This window comes from Sander lucioperca, chromosome 13 (genome assembly GCF_008315115.2).
Source record: "Sander lucioperca isolate FBNREF2018 chromosome 13, SLUC_FBN_1.2, whole genome shotgun sequence".
NCBI classification, from domain to species: domain Eukaryota; kingdom Metazoa; phylum Chordata; class Actinopteri; order Perciformes; family Percidae; genus Sander; species Sander lucioperca.
The window spans coordinates 32,410,842-32,437,318 of record NC_050185.1 but is presented as its reverse complement, the minus strand read 5'-3'; the positions used below and the strand labels follow the sequence as shown (position 1 = coordinate 32,437,318).

At 39.1% G+C, this 26,477-nt stretch overlaps 2 protein-coding genes across 4 annotated transcripts in view; both read left to right on the top strand.

Annotated features, from left to right (window-relative positions):
- Positions 1 to 19,399, top strand: part of LOC116056013 (F-BAR and double SH3 domains protein 2-like) — a 30,147-nt gene extending 10,748 nt beyond the window's left edge. Inside the window, exons 4-20 of the mRNA XM_031308114.2 lie at positions 1,327 to 1,403; positions 2,577 to 2,721; positions 3,207 to 3,340; positions 5,696 to 5,750; positions 5,840 to 5,968; positions 6,057 to 6,179; positions 7,414 to 7,509; positions 12,251 to 12,367; positions 13,698 to 13,796; positions 14,108 to 14,260; positions 14,401 to 14,535; positions 14,754 to 14,837; positions 14,975 to 15,158; positions 15,264 to 15,487; positions 16,741 to 16,951; positions 17,053 to 17,117; positions 18,200 to 19,399. Coding sequence (XP_031163974.1) covers positions 1,327 to 1,403; positions 2,577 to 2,721; positions 3,207 to 3,340; positions 5,696 to 5,750; positions 5,840 to 5,968; positions 6,057 to 6,179; positions 7,414 to 7,509; positions 12,251 to 12,367; positions 13,698 to 13,796; positions 14,108 to 14,260; positions 14,401 to 14,535; positions 14,754 to 14,837; positions 14,975 to 15,158; positions 15,264 to 15,487; positions 16,741 to 16,951; positions 17,053 to 17,117; positions 18,200 to 18,283 — 2,115 coding nt within the window. The 3' untranslated portion in view covers positions 18,284 to 19,399. The remainder of the gene's footprint in view (positions 1 to 1,326; positions 1,404 to 2,576; positions 2,722 to 3,206; positions 3,341 to 5,695; positions 5,751 to 5,839; positions 5,969 to 6,056; positions 6,180 to 7,413; positions 7,510 to 12,250; positions 12,368 to 13,697; positions 13,797 to 14,107; positions 14,261 to 14,400; positions 14,536 to 14,753; positions 14,838 to 14,974; positions 15,159 to 15,263; positions 15,488 to 16,740; positions 16,952 to 17,052; positions 17,118 to 18,199) is intronic.
- Positions 19,400 to 25,063: 5,664 nt separating this feature from the next.
- Positions 25,064 to 26,477, top strand: part of rsf1b.1 (remodeling and spacing factor 1b, tandem duplicate 1) — a 25,244-nt gene continuing 23,830 nt past the window's right edge. For all 3 annotated transcript variants that reach the window (XM_031308108.2, XM_031308107.2, XM_036008703.1), the window contains exon 1: positions 25,064 to 25,235. In XM_031308108.2, coding sequence (XP_031163968.1) covers positions 25,082 to 25,235 — 154 coding nt within the window. In that variant the 5' untranslated portion in view covers positions 25,064 to 25,081. The remainder of the gene's footprint in view (positions 25,236 to 26,477) is intronic.

Here is a 26,477-nt window from a genome sequence, read left to right as displayed (position 1 = left end):
TGGCACCATGATCACCAAGACCAACGAGTTCAGAGCCGAGTCTAGTCTGTCTCAGGACTGCATGACAGGGCTGGTCTTTTCACAGTGGACAGTGGAGGGACAGATAAAGCACAAATCACTTGAGTGAGCAAAAGCAAAGCCACAAAAAAGCATGTGAGAAGTAGAAAGCCAGCTTGCATCTGAGCTGTAAATTCACCACTTCTAAACAGAGGCAGAACATAACTTAATCTCGGAGTTTCCTCCGCAGCGCTGTGCAGATCTGGCTATGCGAGACTATCTCGGAGCTGACTGGGCAAAGACAGCCGTTTTCATCTGACTCACCCTGGGTATCGTTAATTAAGTGTGCTGCTAACTAATAACTTTACCGTCTGCAAAATACCCCCGCAATTAAATCCATACTTCAATGTTAACCGTCAAGCCACAAAGCCTGTTTGGAAACACCTCTGCTGAAGTGTTAAATTTGTTGAAAATGACGAGACGACGCCGCTGTCAAAACGCTGACTGTGGCGATATCGTCATGTAAAATCATTGACGAAAAAGACAACACTAAAATGTAGTTGAACAAAAACTCAGTTTATTTGCATTGCCTTCCACCTTTTCACAAAAAAAGCCAACTAAGCCAATTAGCTGTAGCTGACTTTTGCTAGCTAGCATCATACTTGTTAAATCCCACTTAGGTCATCTGCACAATGCTAAAAAATATTCACGCTCTCTTTCTGACAGTTTATTCTGGTTACATTTCTCTGACATACCAAACATATACTAAGAAACACCAGAGATATCATTCTTCCTCTGTGTGTGTGCTTGAGTGAGTGCGTGTGTGTGTGTGTGTATGTGTTTATTCTGTCCTGCTATTTTGGTTCTTCAAAGGTTAACCTCACTGTTGGCCGAGGTGGAGGAACCTAATATATCTCCAGGGGTGAATGCGGTGGTAATAAATTCAATTTTCCTTCCAAAAATTGAGCCCACATCAGCATAGAAATCAGCAAGTGAGGCCAGCCTCTAAACTCTGGGAGTCCATGCAGCGTTGAATCACATTGAAATCTGAAAGTATTTTTTAATGAGCGTGGATTTTAAAATAGCATAGTGTAGCTCAGAAAAGTTGTTATATTTTACTGACTTTTTTTTTTTTTTTTTTTTTTGAGGGAATAGGTCTCTTCATACTTCTTCTGCATGCTCTGGCTGCCTGGTGGTATATAGGACAAGATCAGGGGTGGACACGACACGCAGTCTTCAAAGCATGTCCTATGTGAAGATGAGATGCAGGAAATGTGTGTTGGTGTCAAATTTGAAAGGTCATCCCTGCTTTTGTTTCTTCTCTTCCAGGCCCTCCAGAAGTTGGCAAATCAGTATCTAAAGAGGGAATGGCCGGACAGTCTGACAGAAGAACAAACAGACCACAGGTAACAACTTTTTCCACTGTAGATACATGATTTTGATCAGGCGTGTCTTCTTTGAAATGTAATCTTTTCTTGGACGTACAGTACATAGCATCATCAAAATCAGTGTCAAATCAAATGCTTAGTGTGCTCTATAGCTCTAATTATTAAATTCAGAATTCCAGAATTGAGATCACGATTTTCTCCCACAATTCTTAGGGATAGAAAATGTTGTATTGCAGTCCATATTGTCTTCATGCAGACAGTATAAACAACATTATGATAACTAACACACTGCTCACATGTAGCCAGATGTTGCCTGTTCTCAAAACATTGAGGCCTTGTCCAGTTTTTAACATAGACTGTGTTCACAATGTTTGATCCATTTATATATTTATATGCAAACCATTTTTCCACCTTCAAACTCCAGAATGTAAAAGCCAGCTCGACCATACGTCATCTTCACCATCACTGGGTTTTTTTTGCGTCTCTGACACATTTTTATTTTTCCTAAAAAAGCTTCTTCTTTCAACGCATTTTACCCGGCTGTCTCTCACACACATTGGTAGAGCTGCAACAATTTGTTGCTTCATCGATAAGTTGCATCTATTCTCTCTGGCAACTATTTCTATAATTACATAGACGTTTTAGTCATTTTTCTAACAAAACATTTGCTGTTTCTTAAATGTGAAGAGTTTGTTTTTTCTTTGTTATACATTATATTCACCTGAATATCATTTGGTTTTGGACCCTTGGTTTGAACAAAACAGGACATCTGAAGACGTCACCTTGGGCTGTGGGAAATTAAAACATTGTTCACTATTTTCAGACACCATGAATAATGGATTAATCGAGAAAATAATTGGCAGATTAATCAACAATGTAAATAATGTTTAGTAGCATTACTACATGTAAGATTTATTTACAGTGATGTCCTGCCCCCCCTCTTCATGTTTGTCACAAGTAATGCACACTTTGCAGCTTTGAAAGAAATTAGAAGCATTTGTTTTGATGCAGTGGACCTCCCTGCTAATATAAACACAGCCTGAATGGAGATTGTGATCTTATTTCGATTAATTGTGCAGCCCAACTCCAAAAATATTATCATTTGGTTCCAATAAATTACAGCAAAAAAAAAAAAAGATTCTTGAGAGTGTGAAGTAACCCATCTGTATTTTTGTTTATGTTTGGTTTTAGGAACATGTATTGTGTATGGAGGGCCTATTTGGAGGGTACAATCCAGGTCACCCAGTCCAGAATCAGCGCCTGTGATAACTACAAAGTCCAAGTCGCTGATCCAGCCAAGATGGGCAGACTGCAGAAGGAACAGCAGCTGAGGAAGGTTATACATGTTCTTTGTCCTCTTCAGAATAATTAAACTTCATGTAAACAACCAGTGTAATACTGATTAACAGTGCAATAGATAATCTGCCAAATGAGGGCAGAAGTCGCAGTATTTCTTATCATTAATGACTGCTATCAGCCCAGTATTGAGCCCTCACTGATGTGGTGGAACGCTGTACGTCTGGAGGTGACGTCTGTTTCCTGATCATCATGTCTGAGTCCGCCTCGACTCGTGCTGAAATTTAACTCTTTCTGCTGGTATTGTTGCTCTGCCTGCAACCTACAATGCTTCTCTTGTTCACACTTACGTTTTTTTTTTTTAAGAGATGCCATTATAGTTTCTGTATACATTCCATTATGACATTACTCACACAGTAATTTGCGTATTGTTCAGGCAATATGTTGCCGAAATAAATAATTAAAAAAAAATAAACATAAATGTAAAGTTTTTTCTTTGTGTGTCTCCCAACCGTTCATCCTCAGTGTATTGAACAGCTGACGGTGGTTCAAGCTGAGCTACAGGGGTCGGTGAAGGAGCTGACCAAGAGCAGGAAGAAGTACCAGGAGGCTGAGACGATGGCACAGGCGGTCCGAGAGAAGGCAGAGCTGGACGCCAAGTATGAGCCAAATTACTCTACTATCTTTGGTAGATTATAGTGATGTTATTTACTGGTTTACAAGCAAAGGAATTAAGTGGAAAGTGTCACCACTGTCTGTTTAACACCACATTACAATTAAAAGTTATTTTACAAAAATACTGTATGTAGAAATAATACCAAAAATAGCACCAATCAATTGACGCTGATTCTTTCTGCCTGGTATTGGTCTTTAAAACAGTCACTGAATGTACCTCGAGCAAATACATTATACAAACAACTAGAGCTAATTGATAATGAAAATAGTTGTTTGTTTCAGCTCAACAAACAACTAATATTCAGGCTTGAGGGAGAAGTCTCTTCTCAACACTTTGTCTTGGCACAACGTGAACAGCTGGCACTTTGACTCACCACATTGCAGACATTTTTCTGCCCATCAGGAGAGTTTATTATAGAGCTGAGGCACAGCTCGGTGAATTTTTGCTGTCTGAAAAGCTTAGCAGTTGGGTTGGCACTCCTTCTAATACTACAAACACTACTTTCTTCTGGCCTGATGTTTATACACACACACACACACACACACACACACACACACACACACACACATTCTTCTAAATGTCTGTATAGTGACTAGAAAAGTAGAGTTGGATAATTTAATCTCTGTGGTGACGTACACAAATGTTTACATGCATGCACCTTTTTTTTTTTTTTTTTGGCTAAATAATTACACAATCTTCACATCCTACGTGTGTGTTGCAAGCTGTAGTTTTTACAGTAAGAAACTAGGTTACCCCGGAGAAACTACGTCACGCAGTTAACACATTTATGTGCACTGTAGTAACCTGGTTACTGTAAATCTGCGTATGCATGCAGCAGGTCAGTAATCACATTTTTACCTTATTTTGGAAGCATGGATTGCTTATTTTAACTGTAGTGATAGAAACGTCCTCCCTTTTTTTTATCATTTGTCTTTATTTTGTTGATGTGTCAGAGCAGAAGGACTGAGCTTTTCCTCACACATTCTGAATTTTACAAATATTCAGTGTTAGAAACAGACTCACTTAGAATTCTAGAGGCTACTTTATTGGTTCTGTCTCAGTCAGACTTTAGATGGAGATATTTTAAATATGACAACGCATTGCTCCATGTATTTATATCTCTCCCTGTTTTTTGAAGTCTTATTCACGCACATGCACACATGCAAAAAGATGATTAGAAACGTGGTTACCCGAATACACTACCAAGACATGTGTTCTCCAGGAGAAATCTAGCAGGGGACATCAGATTTCTGCAATCCAGATTTCTCCTTTTTATGACATTTAAGAACTTGCTACTTTAGTGTCTTTTCAACATACCATAATGTTGTTTTATGCATGTGAACTTCTAGCCTGCTGGCCCTCTGGTTTTTCCCACCTCAGTATAGATAGATAGATAGATAGATAGATAGATAGATAGATAGATAGATAGATAGATAGATAGATAGATAGATAGATAGATAGATAGATAGATAGATAGATAGATAGATAGATAGATAGATAGATAGATAGATAGATAGATAGATAGATAGATAGATAGATAGATAGATAGATAGATAGATAGATAGATAGATATTTTTATTGATCCCAAAAAAATGGGAAATAACATTGTTGCAGCAGCAAAATTTCAGACACACAGCACACGTACAGAGTAAACATTAAATAATAGGAAAAAATATACATGAAATAATAATAGAATAATACACTAGCAATATTTAAAAATATATACAATTTGGAAATAAAATGTACAACTGTTTCGATATATAGATAAACTTAATGTGCAAGTTTGGGAGTAAAAATGTACAACTGTTTCACTGGTAATGATTGTGCAAGGCTGTGCAAGGTGCATTCAGTGCAGTTGTGATGTCTATGAGTCTTATCTAACACTCAGAGATGAAGTGTTAAAATGTTTTATTGCCTGTGGTAGGAAGAATTTCCTGTAGCGGTCCGTGCGACATCGAAGCTGTCGGAGCCTCTTAGAGAAGGCGCTCCTCTGTTGGACCAATGTGGGGTGGAGAGGGTGGTCGGGGTTATCCATGAGGGAGTAAATGATGAATACAACCAGTAGGATTACAGTACATGTTAACTTGACAATATCAGCTATTCGGTGGCAAATTGACTCCAAACAGTCATATTTAACTTAATTTAAAAACTTAAGAGGCCTCTTGTTCTAGAATGTGTCCATACTTTGCTGACGTGATTACATAAAAGAATAAACATGTGAAAATGAGCCACATGCTGCTCATATGCAAAACCACCACTATAAAAAAAACATTACAATACTATTGATATGCTCACTTATATAGTTATGAAGTCAAACAATGTCTTTTCTTCTGTTCAGATCCAAGCTAAGTCTCTTCCAGTCCAGATCCAGTCTTCAAAGGGCGAGTGTAAAGGTAAAAGATCTTTACATCCCCAAAAAAAAAACCCTGCTCTACATTTTGTGACACTGGTGTCAGCAGTCATGAACTTTTTTACCTTCCAGCTGAAAGCCAAGAGGAGCGAGTGCAACTCCAAAGCCACGCATGCCAGAAACGACTACCTTCTAATGCTAGCAGCCGCTAACGCTCACCAGCAGCGCTACTATGACACAGACCTCATGGACTGCATCAAGGTAAGGATGTGCACTCTGAATGGCTGGGTGGGTCAGTGGTGGGAGATAGACATTTACTGTTAACTTGAAAGCGTGTATTTGTCTGCAGGTCTTAGATGGAAAAATCTATGAGCAGGTAAAAGATTACCTGGTCTCGCTGTGTCAGACTGAGCTGGAAACTTACGAGGCTGTCCACAACACCTTCAACCAGCTTTTAAACAGCTCCAATGGGGTAAGTCTTCAAACCGAGTGGACAGCCAGCACTTTATTTTAGTATCCAAGTCCTTTTTAATATTGGGTATTTGCCGTTACCTTAATGACACAGCTGCATAGTGCAAAAAGTTTAACTGGGAGACTCCTAAAATTGACGTGAGGCTGTAAACTAGAGAGAAGATGTATCACTCTGTTATAGTTGTTGAAACTAAAGAAATACTCATGATTGCTCAGAGGTGTTACGGTGGGGAGTTTTTTTCTGAGCAAAGACAACAGCCAAGTTTAATTTGCCCTGTCATCAAGTTACATGTAGAATTAACGTTCATTATTGACAGCTGATTTTAACCAGCAAAAGTGATGTTCAGTGCCGGCTTAAAATGGTAAGCTGCTGACTTTGCTAATAAGAAACAGATAGATAAGATAGAACATTTAGAACATTAGAACGTTTTTAGTCAGTGAAATGCTCACACTGTAGATCTGGCTGTCATAAAGAAGAGCAACTGCAACACGAGTAGGCAGACGTGGAAAAAACACCGTAGAGTTCAGTAAAGAAAGGATCTGCTTTTGATCCGGTTTATTTTAGCCAATGCCGATCTATAAGATTATACCAAGATCATCCCTGAAACCGACCCTTATAGTGGGTTTAGGACATCTCTAACACATCCGTATCCTTCAGTGTCTTTGGAAGAGCTGAACTCCACTGCTTCACCACCTGCTAAATAATTGGAAGGTTTGAGTTACCTTGACGCTCCTCGGTTACATGCTCTTGAGCCATCGTTGGCCTCTTTTAGTTTGGTTTGTTCAGGTTCATCTTGCCTCTCTGGAGCCGGAGTGGCATTTTGTTTCTGCTCAGGCCAGAATATGAACAAATCATTAGAGAGGGAAGCAGCGGGTACTGTGGTTTTAAACAGAGCTCGCATTTCAGCGCATATGCTTCCTGTGTCAACATAACTTCCCTGAAAAAAACATATGTGTGCTTTGTGTAATGTGCCATTTAGATTTGACTAGATTAAGTGCTAAAGAATATGTTTGATGTTTTATTATGTTGTGTTTTGTAGTCTAAACATGGTGTCAAGATCTGTTTCACTGTGCAGCATATGCAAATCTGGGAAAACTAAATGCATGCTCAACGTCTGGAGGCTGATGAATCTAGTGAACTGAAATTTTACAGATAAAGTTACATTAAACATAACATTTCTGGAAAAACCTAAACATGTATTTCATCTTATCCCTTACAACACACACATATGTAGGTTCTGCAGGAGTTTCACCAGCAGCAGTTTGTACAGAAGAACCTCATGTTCCAGCAAGCCCCGGACTTCTTGTACCAGCCCAGCGACTCAGATACGGTAAATGATTATTTATTTTTTATTACTACTGTATTGGCAGACTTTTAACATGGAAGTAGATTTATTGCAGTGTGCAAAAGTGTTTTTTCATAAATTTTCTGTGCTGTATATGTTGTGTAAGACACTAATGGCAACAAAGACAACACACTTGTTAAAGATAAATTGTTTATACTGTCAGAGATATAACCTCTAACACCTCTGACTGCACAAATGCAGTAAAATGTCGAAGAATGGTTAGAATGGTTTGACACATATTTTACCTTTAAAAATATTGCGCCCCCCCCCCCCTGTGATTTGGATATTGCACTAGTCCATATTGCGATTTCGATAAAATTTAAATTAATTGTCTAGCCCTAATATCAGCTATTCATCTCAAGTCAGTTTTACGTTTGAGTTGTGGTCAAATGAACATCACAACCACCTTTACTGCTGAGCCTCTAGTCCATTATAACGTATCAGCTTGACTGGATTTGTGAAGAAGGTTCAGGAAATTTTGATGACTTACACAGAAGCATTTAATGAATCTCGTTTGAGGAATTTAGGATTAAGCAATACGGTTTAACCATAATGTCCTATCACATGGTTCCATCCCAACTCTAAGGAACTCTGCATTTCCAAGAGGCATTTATCTCATGCTGAGCACATATCAAGTTTGGGTTCCAGTATCAAGTTTAAATACGTTTTGGAGGATTTAAGTGCTGAAACTGTCTAGTATGTTACAAGAAATTATTAATTGATAGAGAAAAGTCAGATAGAAAATGATTGAATTTTGTGTAGAAGAAATAGGTTTTCAATTCTCTCCATTCACATTGATCACATCAGTCAGTTTATTGTGCAACCCTTTTGGAGCGTCCCAACCCCCACTAAAGTTAAAACAATGTGGATGAGTTGGGCCAGTGGTGCAATCGGTCAGAAGCACAATGGATGACAGTTTAATTTGTTTAAGCTATGTTCCAAAACCACTTCAAGTGGAACAAGTAGTTCATGGAACATCCTGATGGCTGAGTGGGTCAAGTCAATTTTGGCAGATGGCTTCAATACCTGGTTTGGATTCAGCGCAGGACCATGGTCACATGTCGGTTGTTCCGCAACTTCGGTCCATAGTCAGAAATATCTCAACTATTATCAGATGGATCGCCATGAAAAACAGACATTCCTGATGGATGAATCCTACTGTCTTTGGTGATCCCCTGACTTTTCCTCGAGGGCCACCAGTAGGTCAACATTTTTACTTATCAAGTGAAATATCTTGACATCTACTGCATGGATTGGCATAACATTTGGCGCAGATATTCCTCATCCCTGGAGGATTGATCCGGCTGACTCTATAGAGACAGAGCGTGTGAAGATGCCTCCTTGTCAATTCCGTCTGCTAGCAAACAACAGAAAAATGCCAAAAAGCTGCTGTATTGTTTATTGTTTATTAAGGATCCCCATTAGTCATCATGGTAGTGAAGACTATTCTTCCTGTGGTCCAACACAAGACAAACACAAACAAATATTATAAAGCAAAATACATGTTGTTATATTAGAACAATGAAATCCTCCTGGATTTTGTAAAACAAAAGGCACAGTAGCATGGAAGCAAGAAACTGGAAGTTATTCATCATTTAAGAGCTCTTCCTGTGTAGAGGAACTTGCCCAACAGATATCCCCTACTTTTCATTTGGGACTCAGCCTTTAATTGACTTGTAGTACTTACAAAAACTTTGTTTATTGTCAAATATGGAAGGATATAGACTAACTCATATAGACTCACCAGTCTTTCCCAGCACAGCGACCCTTTAACAAGCAGCATCACAGGAATCTAAGTAATGACCTCATGCACAACAGGAAATTAACTTTGATCCGTTGTAAACATACGGTATTTGCTTGTGTTTGAATCATTAACAAGACTTTATTACAGTCATATTAAATAATTGGGGGCGGCTCATATACTGTTAAGCTACGTGCAGACCAACATTAGCTGCTTTGGCATCAACACAGAGAGCTGCTGGAAAAATTCACCAGGTCGTCTGGCATTAAGGTTGAACTTGGCTCCACTTCATTCAACAAAGTGCTGCAATGGCAAATGAAACGCATGCAAGTGCATATTAACATGAACGACATACTGTGATAACTTTCCAGATTTGTAAAATACTTCCTCATGATATGATACTGTAAATACCTGTTGAGTGTTTTGGCGTCTGATAGGCCTTCAAATTAATTGATCTATTACTTAAGATCCTGGACATCCTTGTTTGTATTTCATTATTTCCTACCAGTAACAACATAGCCCTGCCAATGCAGCACATTGCTGCAGTGGCCTTATCAAAATCTGTTCTTCCACTTACCTTAACCAAACACTTGGGACTATAAATGTTTTGTGTGTAAAATCTGCATCCTACAACAACAAATCTCACCCAAGTCACGGGCACTATTTCAAATGCAATCTGTTCTACGCTGTGCCTTTTGCACACCTGTTTATGAAGTCCAAAGCGTCTCCGTTTTCCACCCATACTGGTCATTTATAGCATTTTTTGCCCTCTATAAAACATTAAATATCAGTATAAATGTCAACTCCAGTCCAAAAATCTGTTTTTAAGACAACCCTGGTTTGCAAATCTGCTAGAGGTTTATTGGAGGCTGCTACAGATGAATGTAATGAATTGCAGTCCATGTCACACTCACACTTCTTTCCTAGCCATACTAGTCCAGTCCTCCTTTGCACTGGTCTTCTGCTCCACTGGACAACAGTGGGCAATTTGTTCAAACTGCAAATGCTGGCGTTGTTTTCATTGGAAGTCAAACAAGCAGCAGCCTGTTCCTAAAGAAAACATTAGTGGTGGAGAGCCTTCCCTCGCTCCCTCCCTCTCCCTATACCACTTGCACCAGACAGAGGGATCCGGTAAGGAATAGAGCTGAACTGGAGGGAGGGGCAGGAGGCAGGCCGGGCCCTGTGAACGGCCCATCTGTGAAAAGGAGGCATTGTGAGTGGGCCTCATCAGAGTGCACTGACCCTCCCCACCCAGGCCTTTTCCCTCCATACACACACTGCTGTTGTGATGTGTAAAGTTGTCATGTGTAAACCTCTTAACTCGCATTTTAGGGATTTGTTTCGTTCTTTAAAAAATAAAAGTCCAATCAGAAACACTAAAATGAAATGCTATCTCTGTCCACCTTCATAGGGGACTATCCTACCTTAAGCATCAATGTGTAGCATCAATATGTCTGTGGACAAGTGTTGCTGTTTTTGTCAGCAGAATTTGAAAATAGTATTTCAAGAGAAAGTTCCGCATCAGCTGCAGCCATCTTGGTTGTTTTTGAAAATTGCCACAACAGCGCTTCTCTTTACTAAGCTAGGTTTATGCTTGCCATGATGTCCCTGGCACAAGGGTGCACAAGCCAAAAATGACATCATCATGTATTTAGTGTAAAGCGCGAATGTTCTGCAAGTTGTCAGTCATTGTATCAAACCCATCCCATATGAGATAAATGGTTGCTTCCAGAGCAAATAAAATAATAAAAAAATAACATGAACTTGCCGATTTCGTCTGGCTCCCAGGCTAGCAGATTTATGCTTGGTGCAAGATACTTGTTGGATTTCACCTGTTGATAACACCACCTCAACGCTACAGGAATATCACAGGTTAATGAGCCGTATCGTGCTTATCGTACATTGTAACCCCTTAACGCTGAAATAGAAATCCATCTTTAGGTTATTCCCCTTAAAAAAGCTTTTGCCAATGTGCCTTGTTGATGTTGTTTTGTGAGGAAGATGGTGCGAAGTGACATTAAAATAGCAGCTGGAAATGTATAGATATATAGATTGCAGCTACAGTAAAGTGTTATTACAGAACATTTACAGATAAGCATCAACAGTAAACATCTGTTTGGAGGTTTTTATTTAACCTACCAAATGCACTCGTTGACTGAGTGAAGCTGTTGGCTCTTCAGTGTTCACTTTCGTAATTAGTTGGGTTTGAATTTGGGGTTCGTAGATAAATGTAAGATGAACAAGTTTCCTTGATGATGATGTACGACCTAAATGCAGCCTGAAGAGTTGACCTGAATGAACAGTGGTGACGCTAGGACAAATGCTCTATTCCAGCTCCACTCCTGTGTATGTCTTTTCTACAGAGCACTTTTTTTTAAAAACTAGGCCCATGTAATATGTAAAGAGGAAAGAGGAAGAGTAAATAGGAGTGGTAAACACAACTTACACTTGTAGTTCTCTTACTGAAATTTGGGAAACCACAAGGTCCTCTTCAAGGTGTTCTGGTGTGTCATCGCATTAAGCAAGATTTTATTTAGGAAACATTCTTCTAAAAACATTTTAACAAAGAATTAATTGTGTTTCCATGTAAGGTAACTTGCAGGAAAGGGTGTATTATTTAGACAAACAACCTCTTTGTGCAGAGAAACCTCATTGACTTTTTTTCTTTGGCTTATTTAAAAAAAAAAAAAAAAAAAAAAAAAAAAAAACATGTTTCCCTTGAAAGTAATGTATTAGTAGTTGTTCACAACAGCTTTAGTAACTGATTTCCAATAATAGGTTAATACCAGCCATCATATGTCAGCATTTTGATATACTGTACTATATCTGTTAGCTTGGTTAAATATTGTTATGGTCTCTCTCTCTCTCTCTCTCTCTCTCTCTCTCTCTCTCTCTCTCTCTCTCTCTCTCTCTCTCTCTCTCTCTCTCTCTCTCTCTCTCTCTCTCTCTCTCTCTCTCTCTCTCTGTGTGTGTGTGTATTTGTAGGTGATGCAGCTGCAGAAGGAGAGTGGAACGTCAGAGGAGCACAGTCTGGATAAAGAGGCGAGGAAATGGGCGAGCCGCGTGGCCCGAGAATACAAGAGCATCATCCACACTCAGAGGGTGAGAACAAGATCAAACTGATGAAGAGATGATGTTTAAGGCAGGAAGGAGATACTGTCACCATATCCTCTACACGCTGTGGTCACTTAATCAAATGTGCACCTTTATTCACAAAGGCTTCCCTTTCTACGCTGTTTATCACATTTAGTAGACTTCGGGGACATTTGCTGTTACTCCATTTTACAGGGAGGATTGTACTGTTAAGAAAACCACATCCAAATGACAAGGAAGGTTGAGAATTTGACCATTGTAATATAAGCCAGTGTTTTATATGCTCGAAAAAGCTCTGCAACACAAGAGCAGAGAAAATTATTTTCAGATTTATTCCTGCGTGAACAGGAAAACATGAGCTTTCACAGAACAGTGATGGTCAGGTACTTCATGTTGTAGTAATGTGAAGAAGCCAACTTCTGTCCCAAATACCTCAAAAGCGTTGAGTTTTTGTTACACTTTCAATAAATATCATTTGGATGGGGAGGAGTGGTAGTGGCATTTTATGCAACTGAATGATTCTATTCACATGATTGGTATTGAAATGATGAATGAAAAAGATGTATCAAATGAAGTACTCTCTTGGTATTGTTTACCAGGGTACTGGTATTGTTACCTTTTTAAACATTACGCTGCCCTAATTAAAGGAAGCCGAATAAGCTGCAATGTACCCATATATTTACCAACAAATATCACTGGATTGCTTTGAAACTGAAGAAAACTCAAACGTGATGATTTTTAGGCAAGTTCTGGACTTTTTTCTCTATTTTTTTGAATCCGCTTTATAGGACGTTTATTTGCAATGAGGGAAGTTAGAGAGGACCAGCTAACCTAAATATACAAAGTACAGTGACGTGTGAGAGCCTTACTGTTGATGTGATGTGTCACAGGATTACATCAAAGTTATGTTAATGCCCAACAGATATCTTATTCCACTTAACTGGAATTTGGCCTTTACTGTAAAGCTAAATTGTAGGTCAGTATCATAATATATCCATCCACCATGTGTGAAGGAACAGATGAGGAAGCAATACAACGCAAGATAGACTGCGTTATCATCACCTCACGTTATACTCTTTCCCTGATTTCATTGTGAAAGTCAATCAGTGAAGATAAATGGTTGCCAACCTCATCAGTGATGTGATTTCCAGGAAACCAGGATCAAACTGTTTCCATTAAACAGGAAATAAATCTCTCTCTGTTTACGATGAAGCTCAGTCCAATGTCTTCAATGAATGACTTTATTGTTTTGGTAGTTTCATTCCTATGTTTCTTATACATTTTGGATGATTGTTGTAATTGTTAGTTGTTGAAATGTTTCTCTTTGATTTGTTTTTAGGCCCTGGAGGATTATGGGACGCAGGAATCATCAGAGCAAAACAACAGTGAGCTGGAGACCAAGATGGAGGTGGCCAAGCGGAGTCTTCGCAGAGCAGAGGTAATGTGTGTGTGCGTGTGTGTGTGTGTGTCGTTACTGAAAGTGGCCCCACTACTCCCCCTACTGGTTAAAAGATGTAATGACACTCATTAGGGTCTAATTCTGCTGTACCACAGGTCATTTTCATCGAAAATTATTCGGCAACTATTTTGTTAATTGATTAATCATTTAAGTCCGTTTTCAAAGTGTGAGAGAATTTGCTGTCTTGTCTTGAATTGTATAAGGCCATGCCCTACTTAAGTATTTTAGACCACTGATCGGTTTCCCAATCATTTTCCCAGTTTGTTCATTTCTTTTTTTTATTTTGTCAGACAGTGAAAGTGAAAGCAGAGGCCCGTCTGGACTTGTTGAGGCAGGCAGGTGTTGCTGTGGAAACGTGGCTGAAGAGTGCCATGAACCAGGTGATGGAGGAGCTGGAGAACGAGCGCTGGAACAATCTCAATACCCATGATCCTTCACTCTCTGTAAGACCCACGTCATTTTAACATAGTATTTTTCATATTCACTTGTCTCCGTAGTCGTCAAGTTTACTGACATTTGTTGTAGCCATAAGAGTGCAGATTATTTAGTGTAATTAAGTGTAATGTCTGTCATATTCATGCAGGGGACAGCAGATTTGGAGCGAGAGGATGAGGAGGAGATGGAGGACAGTGGTGAAGTGTTAGACGACAGCAGCTCCAGCCCCTCCAGCACCTTGAAAAACTATCCCCTCACCTGCAAAGTACTCTACTCCTACAAGGTACCAGCAGAATACAAACTGCTGCTTTTTGTGTGCATCTTTTGCCTTCTGTGGACCTGCTGTTGTCATTACAGCACATACTTGTGAATAATGTTTGTATAAACTGTCAATTTACATAGTTCTTCCTTCATTTTATGTGTTCGGTTGCATATAATTCAGGAGACGAATGTCACTTTCGTGCCAAAAAAATGCAATCTGATCTATTTCCGTGTTTCCAGGCGTCGCAGCCAGATGAACTGACCATTGAGGAGCAGGAAATCTTGGAGGTCATTGATGATGGAGACATGGAGGACTGGGTCAAGGTACTCTACATGTATATTCACACATGTGAGCTACATTGTTCAATTTGTAGCTACAGATTTCAGCGTAACTCATTTGTTTTGTTTTTTATGTTTGTTATGGATTTCCCACCAAGACTTCATATTTTCTGTATTTCCAGGCCAGAAATCGCAGTGGACAGGTTGGCTACGTCCCAGAGAAATACCTGCAGCTTCCTTCCTCCAACAGTCTGCTGAGTATGCTACAGGCACTTGCGGCACTGGATGCCCGATCCCATTCCTCCAGTAACTCCACTGAACCTGAAACCGAACTACCAACTGGCTCAGTCAACGGAGACTCCAGTGGTGAGGGATACCTTTGCTAAATCAGTGCTCATTCAGCCAATATTTTTGTCTATGTCCTGCTATATTTCAGTCAGGGATTTCTCAACCTGTCCTCCTCTGTTGCAGTGTCATTTGCGAAGGCCCTGTACGACTACGCAGGACAAACCGAGGACGAGCTGTCGTTTCCAGAAGGTGCCATCATCCGCATCCTGAGCAGAGAGACCCACGAGGATGACGGTTTCTGGGAGGGAGAGTTTAACGGCGTCGTCGGCGTCTTCCCTGCAGTTCTGGTGGAGGATCTCGCCGGCGCCAGCGAGAATGGAGATGGACAAAGAGATGTCAATGCACAGGTATGTTGATGCTCAAATACTTAAAAATGAGAAGAAACTGAGGTATGTGACTGACGAATATGGCTATCTCTTGGCTAAATTTAAAGGTTAGAGATGGAGCATTTGCATTTGGTTTAATACACGATTACTATACTTATACTATACTTATTACTATAACTCCAAGTAAAAACAAATCGCTATTTATACCACTAAAAAAGCTCAAAATATCACCACACTTCAATGGTAGCATAATGAGGGTCCCTAAATGTTAACCGAAGCATTGAGAACATTGTCAGTGTACAGACAGTTTATTAAAAAGATAGATTAGAAAGACAGTCGTGTTCTCGTATACAGGCGGCCGCCGTCTTGGGAGCTACTGTCTTCATAATCTATCTTTTTAATAAACTGTCTGTACACTTACAATGTTCTCAATGCTTCGGTTAACATTTAGGAACCCTCATTATGCTACCGTTGAAGTGTGGTGATATTTTGAGCCTTTTTACTGGTATAAAATAGCAATTTGTTTTTACTTTCCCTGTGCCCTGAATACTAGCATTGTAAGCTAATCAGTGGTCCGCGCTAGCTCGTTTCAAGCTACAAAACCATTGGATTAGCATGAAAACATGTCTCAGAGAACAATCGAGTGGGTACACATCTGTTATTAACCCCTAGGTTTGTTTTGTGCTGGAATTGTCCTTTAACAAAATTAACCTATCTCTCAAATATTGTAACCCCACCATTGTTTTAAAAAAAATATATGTTAATTAAACTAGTAATTGACCTATTTGCATGAATGCAGCTTGTGGAAATGAATTAATCTGCATATTATCTAAGGTTCTGTAAACGATATCAAGGTTTGATTTATTACTGCTGAAATCGTGACCCAAAAAAACCACTGTTGCAAAGCTATGTTTTCCTTGTTGCTGTTGAGTTTGGTAAGACCTCAATTTTTGTGCAATGTTTGTGCTCTTTTGCATCCTGCACAAGCTCAGTCACAAAAATTGTAATTCTTTGCTTTTCTTTTAATAAGCTCTTTATCATTGATGGAAGGTGCATGTATTTGTGCCTCTGGAGCTCTCCTACATATCAGCAGAGATGGAAGATAAGAAAATACTCTTTAGGAGAATTTGTGTCCAGTTTGGACTGATTTTCTGTTCTGTGAGGCTTAATAAATCCCAGCCCTGGTTAACCAAGCAAGGCCAGTGTTCGCTAACATTTTTTACTATCACACATCGTCCCTGTTTAAATTCCCATTTTTGCTTGCTGTTTTCAAGGCATCTCCCTCCCCTTTGGCCCAGTGCGACCAATCCCCTCGTAGTCCCTTCCAGCAGGGGCCTCTCCACAGCAGCCCCCTTCAGACGCCCACCATGTCCTCACCTTTGTCAAGTCCCTGCAGCGCAACAGCTTCTCCCATTGGCCGACCACCGTCCTATCACAACGGACATCACAGGCCACCACCAGCGCCCCACAAAAGCCCCTTTCAGAGTAAGATTTACCAGTTTGTCTGTATTATTAAATTAGTGAGTTTGATGTCTAAGTGGTAGTGAAATGAAAGGTAACTAATCTGTGTCCACTGCTGTCTTCAGGTCCAACCCAAGGCTCCCCTCAACCTCCCAAATACCCAGAGAACAGCTCCAGCACCATTCGACCTGTGAGTCAACACACAATTAATCGTTTGGTCCGACCAGCAGTCCAAACCCCAAAGTTTAGAGTCCTGTAAAACAGAGAGAACCTGCAAATTATCATATTTGAGAATCTGGAACCATCAAATATTTTGCATTTTTGGTTTAAAAAAAAAAAAAAAAAAATTATTCGATTTTAGCCAGCAAAAAACTTAAACTTGGTATTGGTCTTACATCTGCAATTTGTTGTATGTTCTTAACTGTTAGTGATATCCTCAAGTGATTTATATATACGTACTTGTAGGGTTGTGTATCTGCAAATTAAGGTTATACTCCACCTTGTGGCCGTAAAATAGCTCTCTTTATCTGCTGTTGCCACTGTGGGATTATGCTGCTTCATTCACAAACAGTAACTGAGCGCAAACTGTTTTAGTTGTTTTTTTGTTTAAAGATTTTTTTTTTTATTGAAAGATACTCAATTTACAGTATGACTAATATGTGTAAGGTACATAAACATTTCCATCTGTGCGTGAAAAAAAAATAGGAAGAATACACAAGTGTACGGATACATGCAAATGTACTTGTAGAAAAAAGGTTAATTATATATATATATATATATATATATATATATATATATATATATATATATATATATATATATATATATATATATGTAAAAATAATGATAAAGGGTTCATACGCATTTTAACCAATACTTTTTCATGACTTTTCCATGACTTTTTGACAAATTTCCATGACTATGTATTCCCGAAAATGTCAGTCGACATTATACAATAAGAATAAAAATCTGTGTTAAAGTTTACCCTCAGAGGTTTAACAATAAAATGAATGACAGTTTATGTGGTTCATGGTGGGATTCGTAATATCGCGCCCCGAATAGAACGTTGAGGTTAAGACGACGTGAAAATACATTTATTAATCACATATTATTATGCTGTTTATAAAACAAATCCATAGTTTTCCTGTAATCCTGCTGACAAACCCACAAACCGAGCCAAAAACATGACCTTATTGGCAGAGGTGGTAACATGTATAACATATTAATTATAATTAGTTGTATTTTAATTGAGCCATTGATGGATGTTTCCAGGTCCGTGCCGCTCCTCCGCCCCCTAAGCAGCATCCTCGCGGGCAGGTGAAGCGGAGGGAGGAGGTGGAGATCACGCTGGTGTGAAGGGGGTCGGCACCCTGGTGGTGACGGTGACGGTGGCGTTGGCGTCTCTGTTCAAACCAGCCGCGATTTCACGGCTCTGTTGCCTCTAAACACACTCCCAAAGGAAACCAGAGGAAACTTAAACTCCCTGAAGATGCCTGGAGGCCCGGAGATGCCTTTTAACTTTTAACACCTCAAAGGGTCAGTGTGCTGTGGAGGAATATTGTGCCTTTCTCTTAACTATACTCCTTTACATACACTCCCTTACACAGTGTTTGTCTTTGATAAATAGGGCGGATATGGTTTTTATTTTTATTCAAAGTTGTACATCCTGTAGTCCATATTGTCCACATCTTCTACCTGGACATGAATCATTTTACAGTCCTGACAAAATATATTGATAACTAACAGAATATCTGCTGTTAATAATGAATTCAAAAATCAGTCCTGGTATTGGTTTTTAAAATTCTGTATCTGTGTTTTGCTCATAGTAATTGATATAGTGATAACTGGCAGATAATACAATGTTTCTGTTCAGGGCCTAAAAATGCAGTGAAATCTGTGAATTAACAGAAAAGGTGACGTCACGTTAACTTGTTTCTTGCCGATTTTTATACCTTAGGACAGAGCCCGGCTAGCTGTTTCCCTCTGTTTTCAGTTGTTGTGCTAAGCTAACTGTAGCTTTAGTGATATCTCAGAATCTTCTCATCAAAGCTAACCTTCTGCAAGTAAATTAAAAAAGTGTCTTTCCCAAAATGTCAAACTATTTACTTCAACTGACCGACCACCTAAAACATCAGATCCTGTGATCAATACCTTGTAATCATGAGATACAAAGTTGGAATCATGAGAAAACATCTTTTGTTTTTTCCTGCAGCGCTCTTCCGTGTATATGTTTATTGGTATCTGAAAGTATCATTATTAATATATTAATAATAAGGATTTCAACCATATTGCCCAGTTATGTCTCACTATATCACTTACTGTGTGGCTCTTTCTCTCTTATTTTCACGAGCTGTCACAATTGGGATTACATCTATGCAACAACGTTAAACTTAGTCAGGACATCATAGCATGAAGCTTCAACACAAAACCAAAAGTCTGGTTGTCTCCACACTTGATCAAAAAAACACACACCAGCAGGGGCGAGGCTGGTCCTCTCCTCGAACACATGTAACTTTTCACAGTTACACAAACAAGGGAAAAGTGGCAATTCTAGTTAAGTGATTGTTATGTCAGTAGGGAGAATCTCCTAGAAAAGTTCTGATCAAAATAATGAATCCTTTACCTTTTTTAGTAATTAATTTTTAAACCCTGCTTTCTTATGTTAGTTTTCTTTGCACCGAATGCTAAGAAATTCCTAAAGGGAGAAATGCCGTATATACATAGTCAAACTTTTTCTCTCACTTGTGTTGTAAAATAAAAATCTAGAAATGATATTATGACACTAATGTTAGCCAGTAAAGGTTGCAGTTGGTGACAGTTTACACTGAGGCAATGTGCAGTTTATACATGCCTTTATTTTTAAGGAGGAAACCATCCTGAGCTGCTAGCTGTCCAATTTAAAAAAAAAAAATAAAAAATAAAAAAAAATAAAAAAAAAAAATAAAAAAAATAAAATTCTATTCTGTCATAGTGAAGCACTTTTTGATGTCTTCTTATTAATTTTCAGTATTGTGGATGCTACGTTGTTTGTTCAATATTTCTTGTTTGACGTTTTGTTTACCAGCTATATTGGTATGAATATTTTTCTTTTATCGGCTCTTGCGTTATTTAGCCTTAAATAGCCATTGTAGTGTATTTGATTGAGATTGAGATATGACCTTTTGATCGTATTGTTTTTATAATACCGATAGTTTACAGAGAGCTTGGAGATGGATATCTGGTAAAATAATAGCACAGCTTTTTTTTCTTTTTAGAATTAGGACAAAAAAACCTATTAAACCTTCATTTCAATTTAATCAGATGAAAAAGAGATATCTGTCAGCCATGTTGCTGTGTTCTCGTTGATCTCCTTGAGATCTGAATGACATCAAACTTATTTTTGAAGTTTGCATTTACCCTGTTGTATTGAGAGAGAAAAAAAAGTATAGTTGTCAGACTGAAGTCTCTTTTCCCAATAGAGAAGTTGTTAACTTGCTACTGGTCGTGACTCCATGTTAAGTCTGAATCTGAAATTCAGTGACACACTGCCCACATTTTACAATGGAAGCTCTGCAGAGGCTGCTGAGCGTCATATTCAGGGTTCAAAATTAGCACCATTTACCAGCCAAATGCTGGTAAAATATGCAATTGGCTGATAGATTTGCTTCACTCACCACCCAAAAAACAATGGTAATCTTTTGAGTGGCTGGTAGAATTTGAACATTCACTAGCCATTTGGCTGGTGGACGAAAAAGTTAATTTTGAACCCTGGTCATATTTACACACCAGTGGATGTTTAACTGTATTTATTGTGTACAAATAAATGTGAAATAAAGATGGCTTAAATGAAACAAACAAGACTCCAGTTGTGTGTGTGTGTGTGTGTGGGTGTGTGGGTTAAAGGGTAACTATGTCTTTTTTCAACCTATTTTCTATGTTTATGTGTGTAAGTGACTGATGGGAACAACAATCTTCAAAATTGGTCCAGCATTAAGCGATTTCAGAGCTGTTTCTGGTTAAACAAAAAGGATTTTACTCTAACAAAAAGGTCTATCTCTGTACGGATCCTTTCCATAATGTCAGACACTATATAACTATATAATAACAATCTGAGCCTGTCTGTGACAAAACTTAAACAGCACTTAAAGTGGACGAAATTGACGATGCACATTTGCCTCATATGATTACATTGCAGTCGGTCACAGCGTTCTTGCTCAATATTGGACCAATTTCAAAGATTTTTGTCCACATTAGTCACACTAATGCATGGAAAAATAGGGTCCAAGTTGAAAAAAAACCCCTGAAATTACCCTTTAATAGTGCATGCAGATGCCCATCCCGCAACTGTCCCCTGTGACAAATGTGGAGTATTTGTCTTTTAAGCTGTTTGCAGCAGGTCGCCCATGCATTCTTTGGCCTTATCTCACAACAAACATAATACAGACGCTTTGAGCAGTGGTGGAATATAACAGGGGGTTTTACATTTACTCATGTACTGTATAATACGTAGAGATAGTTTGCTGATTTAAACCCAGCCCTGTGTCATCTTTGTGTAGGCAGTGTGTTTAGATGAACAATGTTTGGCTTCCCTCCGTGGTGCCAGTGCACTGAGCTTCCCCGCAGAGAGCGGAGCAGCCATAGACAGTACATAAGGGAGTAGCCTTAGACAGTACATAAGGGGGCAGCCATAGACAGTACATAAGGGAGCAGCCTTAGACAGTACATAAGGGGGCAGCCATAGACAGTACATAAGGGAGCAGCAGAGGTTTGTCGAGATGGTCGAGATCCGCCGGATGACGTCAAACAACGCGTTATTTCGCGCCATCCGGCAGATCTCCGCTCCTCCGTGCACCGACGCCATGGAGGGAAGCCAACACCACTTCTAGACCAAGGGGGTAAGCTTCTCCTCAGACCGCGAACCTCCTATGGCGCCATTTTAATGCTACAAAGCGATCACCCCCCGTTAGCATCCCATTGACTGCCATTCACTTTGGCGCCACTTTGACAGCGAATAACTTTACATCTGAAGCGTTTAAAGACTCTATTTGTCCATTGTTTATTTCTAAAGAAACACGACAATGTATAAAAGGCTCCATTACCTTGTATCTCACGTTATGGCTCCGTAGAAGACGTTTTTGTAAAAATAGGCTAACGATTGTGTCATAACCACGCGACTTACTGTCGCATAGTAGAGGAATTACCGTATAGTACAGGAGAAGCTCGCAGGCAGTTTCGTCTCACATTACCTGTTTAAGTTTAATTACTAATGTTAACTAGCATTTTAGTTAGCAATAATTAGCCTGTGCCTATGTTATCTCCTTACATATACCTACGCTCTCCTTCTCTGCAAGATTGGGAATGATTGAGATTTCTCTTGGCACAGCTACCAGAAGACTTACAACTTTCAGACAGGTTGCTCACGTCACATTTACGTCGTCTCTCTCAGTTGAAGGCTGCTCAGTAACGCTCAGCCATCACCGGAAAAGTGCTTCTAATATCCTTCACTGGTCTCCGTCCAGAGCAACGGTATCTGTTGGTCCATTATATATATACAGCAGGGCATGAAATTGGCACCCGCCCACCCGCCAAATGCGGGTAACTTTTGTGATTGGCGGGTGAAACTGTCAATCTACCTGCCACGTTGGCGGATAGCCAATGAGAATTGAGTGATTCAGACACCTAACTATCGGTAAGCAGGGTACGCCGTTGCTTACGGGCCTGGTCCAATCAGGGGCCTGCATCACTGGAAGACATTGATTGACAGCCGGGGCCCCCTATCGCAATTTCAATACTCACACAATCCCAGCAGTCCCACGTGCAGCCACTGACCAAGCGGGAGTGAGAACGGGTAAAGTTAATTTCCTAGTTTCTGATATGAAGACGAGACGTGTGTGTGGCTCGAACATCTCACATTTACCAACAAAACGTACAGCAAAAGACCGTGCAAAACATTTCAGATCGTCCTGCCAACATGTATACATTTTAACATTAATGTACGCTGTCACTGAAACTGCTGCTGTTTCAATACTGTCGGCTCTCTGCAGCGGGCGGGGCTGCTCCGTTTCCCCCGCGACTGACGCGCACACACACACACACACACACACACACACACACACACACACACACACACACACACACACACACACACACACACACGCAAACACACGCACAGACACACACACAATCACACACAAACGCACACGGTGGATGCAGGAAAAAACGCAGATGAGATGTACAGGATGACCTAAATTGAGAACAGCTACTCTCGTTATTGTAAGTGCAATGATAAGTTAAAGTCCAATAAGCACTTTATGAAACCGTATGAATGTGTGTCCCAGGCCAGGACAGGAAATTAACTAACAGTGTCAAGATCAACAAGTCACTGACAATGACAGATATGTTCATATTTGATTCATTCAATACATTTTTATTTTGTGTCTTAAATCCACCAGCCTTTTTCATATTTTACCAACATTTGCAGCATCCTGAGCCTTTTTGGTAAGGTTCCTAGGAAATCTCAGCCCAGAATAATGAATTAATAGTAATAAGTATTATTCTCCCCAAAGCAAGTTTCCCTTTTATTTATTTTTTTATTTTTAAGAACTATACAAAAAAAATTCTTGTGTTATGGTGCGCATTCACCAGTGTTTTGTTGTTGTTGTGTTGCGCATAGGCTACTCCTGATTTTGTCAGTCATCTCATCTCTTATATGCAGTGGCGTAACGAGCCAACACCGGGCCCCTATGCAGGATTATCAAGGCGGGCCCCCTACTACAGCACGTGATCACGGAGCGATGTCCGCGAATAGGCTACCATCAATAGGACAGGATAGGATCATAGAGACACAGCAATTCCTGTTTTTCACCTTTATGACACAAAAAAAGTGGCTGGTAAAAAGTCCCTGTGGCAGGTGGATTTAAAAATCCACCTGCCACAGTGGCTGGTGGTCAAAAAAGTTAACTTCATGCCCTGATATACAGTCTATGTTCTAGACATATACAAGGTTGTTTTTTGTTTTTTTACTTTGGCAACATACTTTGTGTAATAGTGCACTGATAAACAATTGATAGTAATATACCTGTACTTAAGTAAAAGTAGAAATGTTGCAGCGTAAACATATTCCTTCATAATTAAGTCTTATTAAACATTTAAAGTGTTACATAAGTAGAGAGATAGGCCTAAGCTAAATTTACTCAATTACTCAAAATGCAGAAAACTGTCCCAATGAGTGTTATCAAATTATCAGATTATTATTACTGATGCGTAAACTGATAAACATCATTTTAATCTTAAAGTTGGTCAAAGGGGAGTTAATTTTACTTGATATGTTTTTGGATAGTTTAATCTATAAAAATGTATGTTATATGTTGAGCATATGTTTTTTATTTTTTTTTATTCATCTGTGTATAAGTGTCAAATAAATGTAGTGGATTTAAAAGTACTAATATTAGTAATATTTCTCACTGGAATGTAGTAGAGGAGAAGTACCTTTTGCATTTGTACCACCATAGAATAGCCTACTAATATAGCCTACAGTATAATATAAGAAATATAATTGCTATATATTGATATTATAGTATGCAATATACAAAAGGCATATTGTCATAAAAATTATGCACAATATAAATATATATGTAACTATAATTGTCAAATATAAATCTAAGCATGCATACTGCCATATCCACCTATCTCTCTCTATCTATATAAAGGAATATGTGACATTAATCATTCCATATTTCTTTTAGCACCCTTTGCACTATTGTCTTACTGTCCACAAACGTTATTGTTTTTTTAAATATCTATTAATTTGTATATACAGTATGTTTATATCTGTACATAGTAGTCAAATGTTTATGTTTACCTCATTCAGCTTCCTTGTTTTTAGCTGCATGGTTTTTTTTATGTGTATGTACATTAAGAGCAGAGTCAAATTCCGTTCATGCGTTCACATAGTACCCTAGACATATTTACAATGTATATAATATATCTCAGTAACATGCATCTTTATAATCATTTTTTTTTCTTCTTGTACAAATTCCATGTGACAAAAAAACGGCCCACAGCTAAAATATACAGTAGATTTGAAACATGATTTGAAGTCATACGACGCTTTATTTTGTTAACACCGGAAGTACTATATTTTATTCCGGCTGGCTTGACACTGGTGTGGAAAAGATGGCTGCTTCGGCGGCAACGGCGAGTTCTTCCCCCGGTTTGTGTCCAAATTACGCCGTGATTTGCTCCTTCCTGGAGCGGTACGGAGCGTTGTTGGACTTACCGGAGCTCACCTTTCCTCAGCTGGAGAGATATCTGCAGGACACATCCTCAGGTAGGGCAGAAAAACACCCAGCTTCTAACGGAGGAGGAGAGACTTCAACCATTGCATCAATGATGATGGTACCGTGCTAGCAGGCTAGCAGCTACGTTAGCTAGTTGTGTGTTATTGTGTGGTTTTCTAACCTTCTTGTTTACTTAAATATAAGTTAACTGCGCCTCAGAGCTGTTATTCGAAGTGGAAAATGTGTCTGTGCATATTTAAATGATTATTCAGGTGTGAGCCCACCGAATCAGTCGAGGTTTTCTCTCACTTTTTGGCTTTTGAATAGGGCTTAATTTTTCTCCAGGCAGCCTTTATCTGCTGCTGTAACGTCAACACTCGTAACACAACACAGACAGAAATGTGTGGCGATAATAGTGTTTGTGGGAAGTAAAGCTGGCGATAATCCGTGCAACACATCGTGGATTTTGATCATTATTCGGTGAAGATGTCATCGTCTGTGACGGGCATGCGATTGTGCACTTTATTAACAGTTAAAATATTTTGCCATGTAGTGGTTCGCCCAGCTTCTGTCAAGCAACCCGTAACGGCGAGGAACTCCGGGGGAAACTTTCAAAATAAAGTTTGTTTTTTTTGGCGCTTAGAATCATTTATTACCAAAATAAGTTTTTACTTGCAGGGAATTTGCCTTGGTGTATACAATAAACACATTAAACAATAAGTACTGCTACAGTCAATAACATAAATACACAAAATATATATTACAATTAAAAGTATGTAAAAAGACAAAATAAAAATAACATGTAAAATATAACTGTTAAAGAAAGGGAAATAAGGAAGGCTGTACGGTTTAGTACAGGGTGTGCAAAAAGAAATAATGGTCAGGGGATGTGCCAATGTTTACAGTTTATATAATATGTGCAATGGTCAGGGGTAATATAACGGTTATGTGTCAATGTAACGTGTAGTGACTAAGGGTTGGGGGGGGGTGAAAACACGATTCTGCCAGTGAATTATATACGATGATGTTATCGCTTACATTTAGTACACATAGTTGTATTATATCTACACATTTACTGGTATGCATACCCGTGTGATTAATTATTGTGTACGTATATAAAAGCAAAGTCGTTCTACTTCCGTTTGGGCTGCTTATTATAGATAACTTGACTGTTTTTTGGGGTTGCTTTGCGCAGGCGCATCGCAGTCTGACGTCTTCCTGATTGAATGTCTAATAAAACGAGTTTCTCACAAACATTAAACATCAACACATCTGGAGATACATGGTTTTTA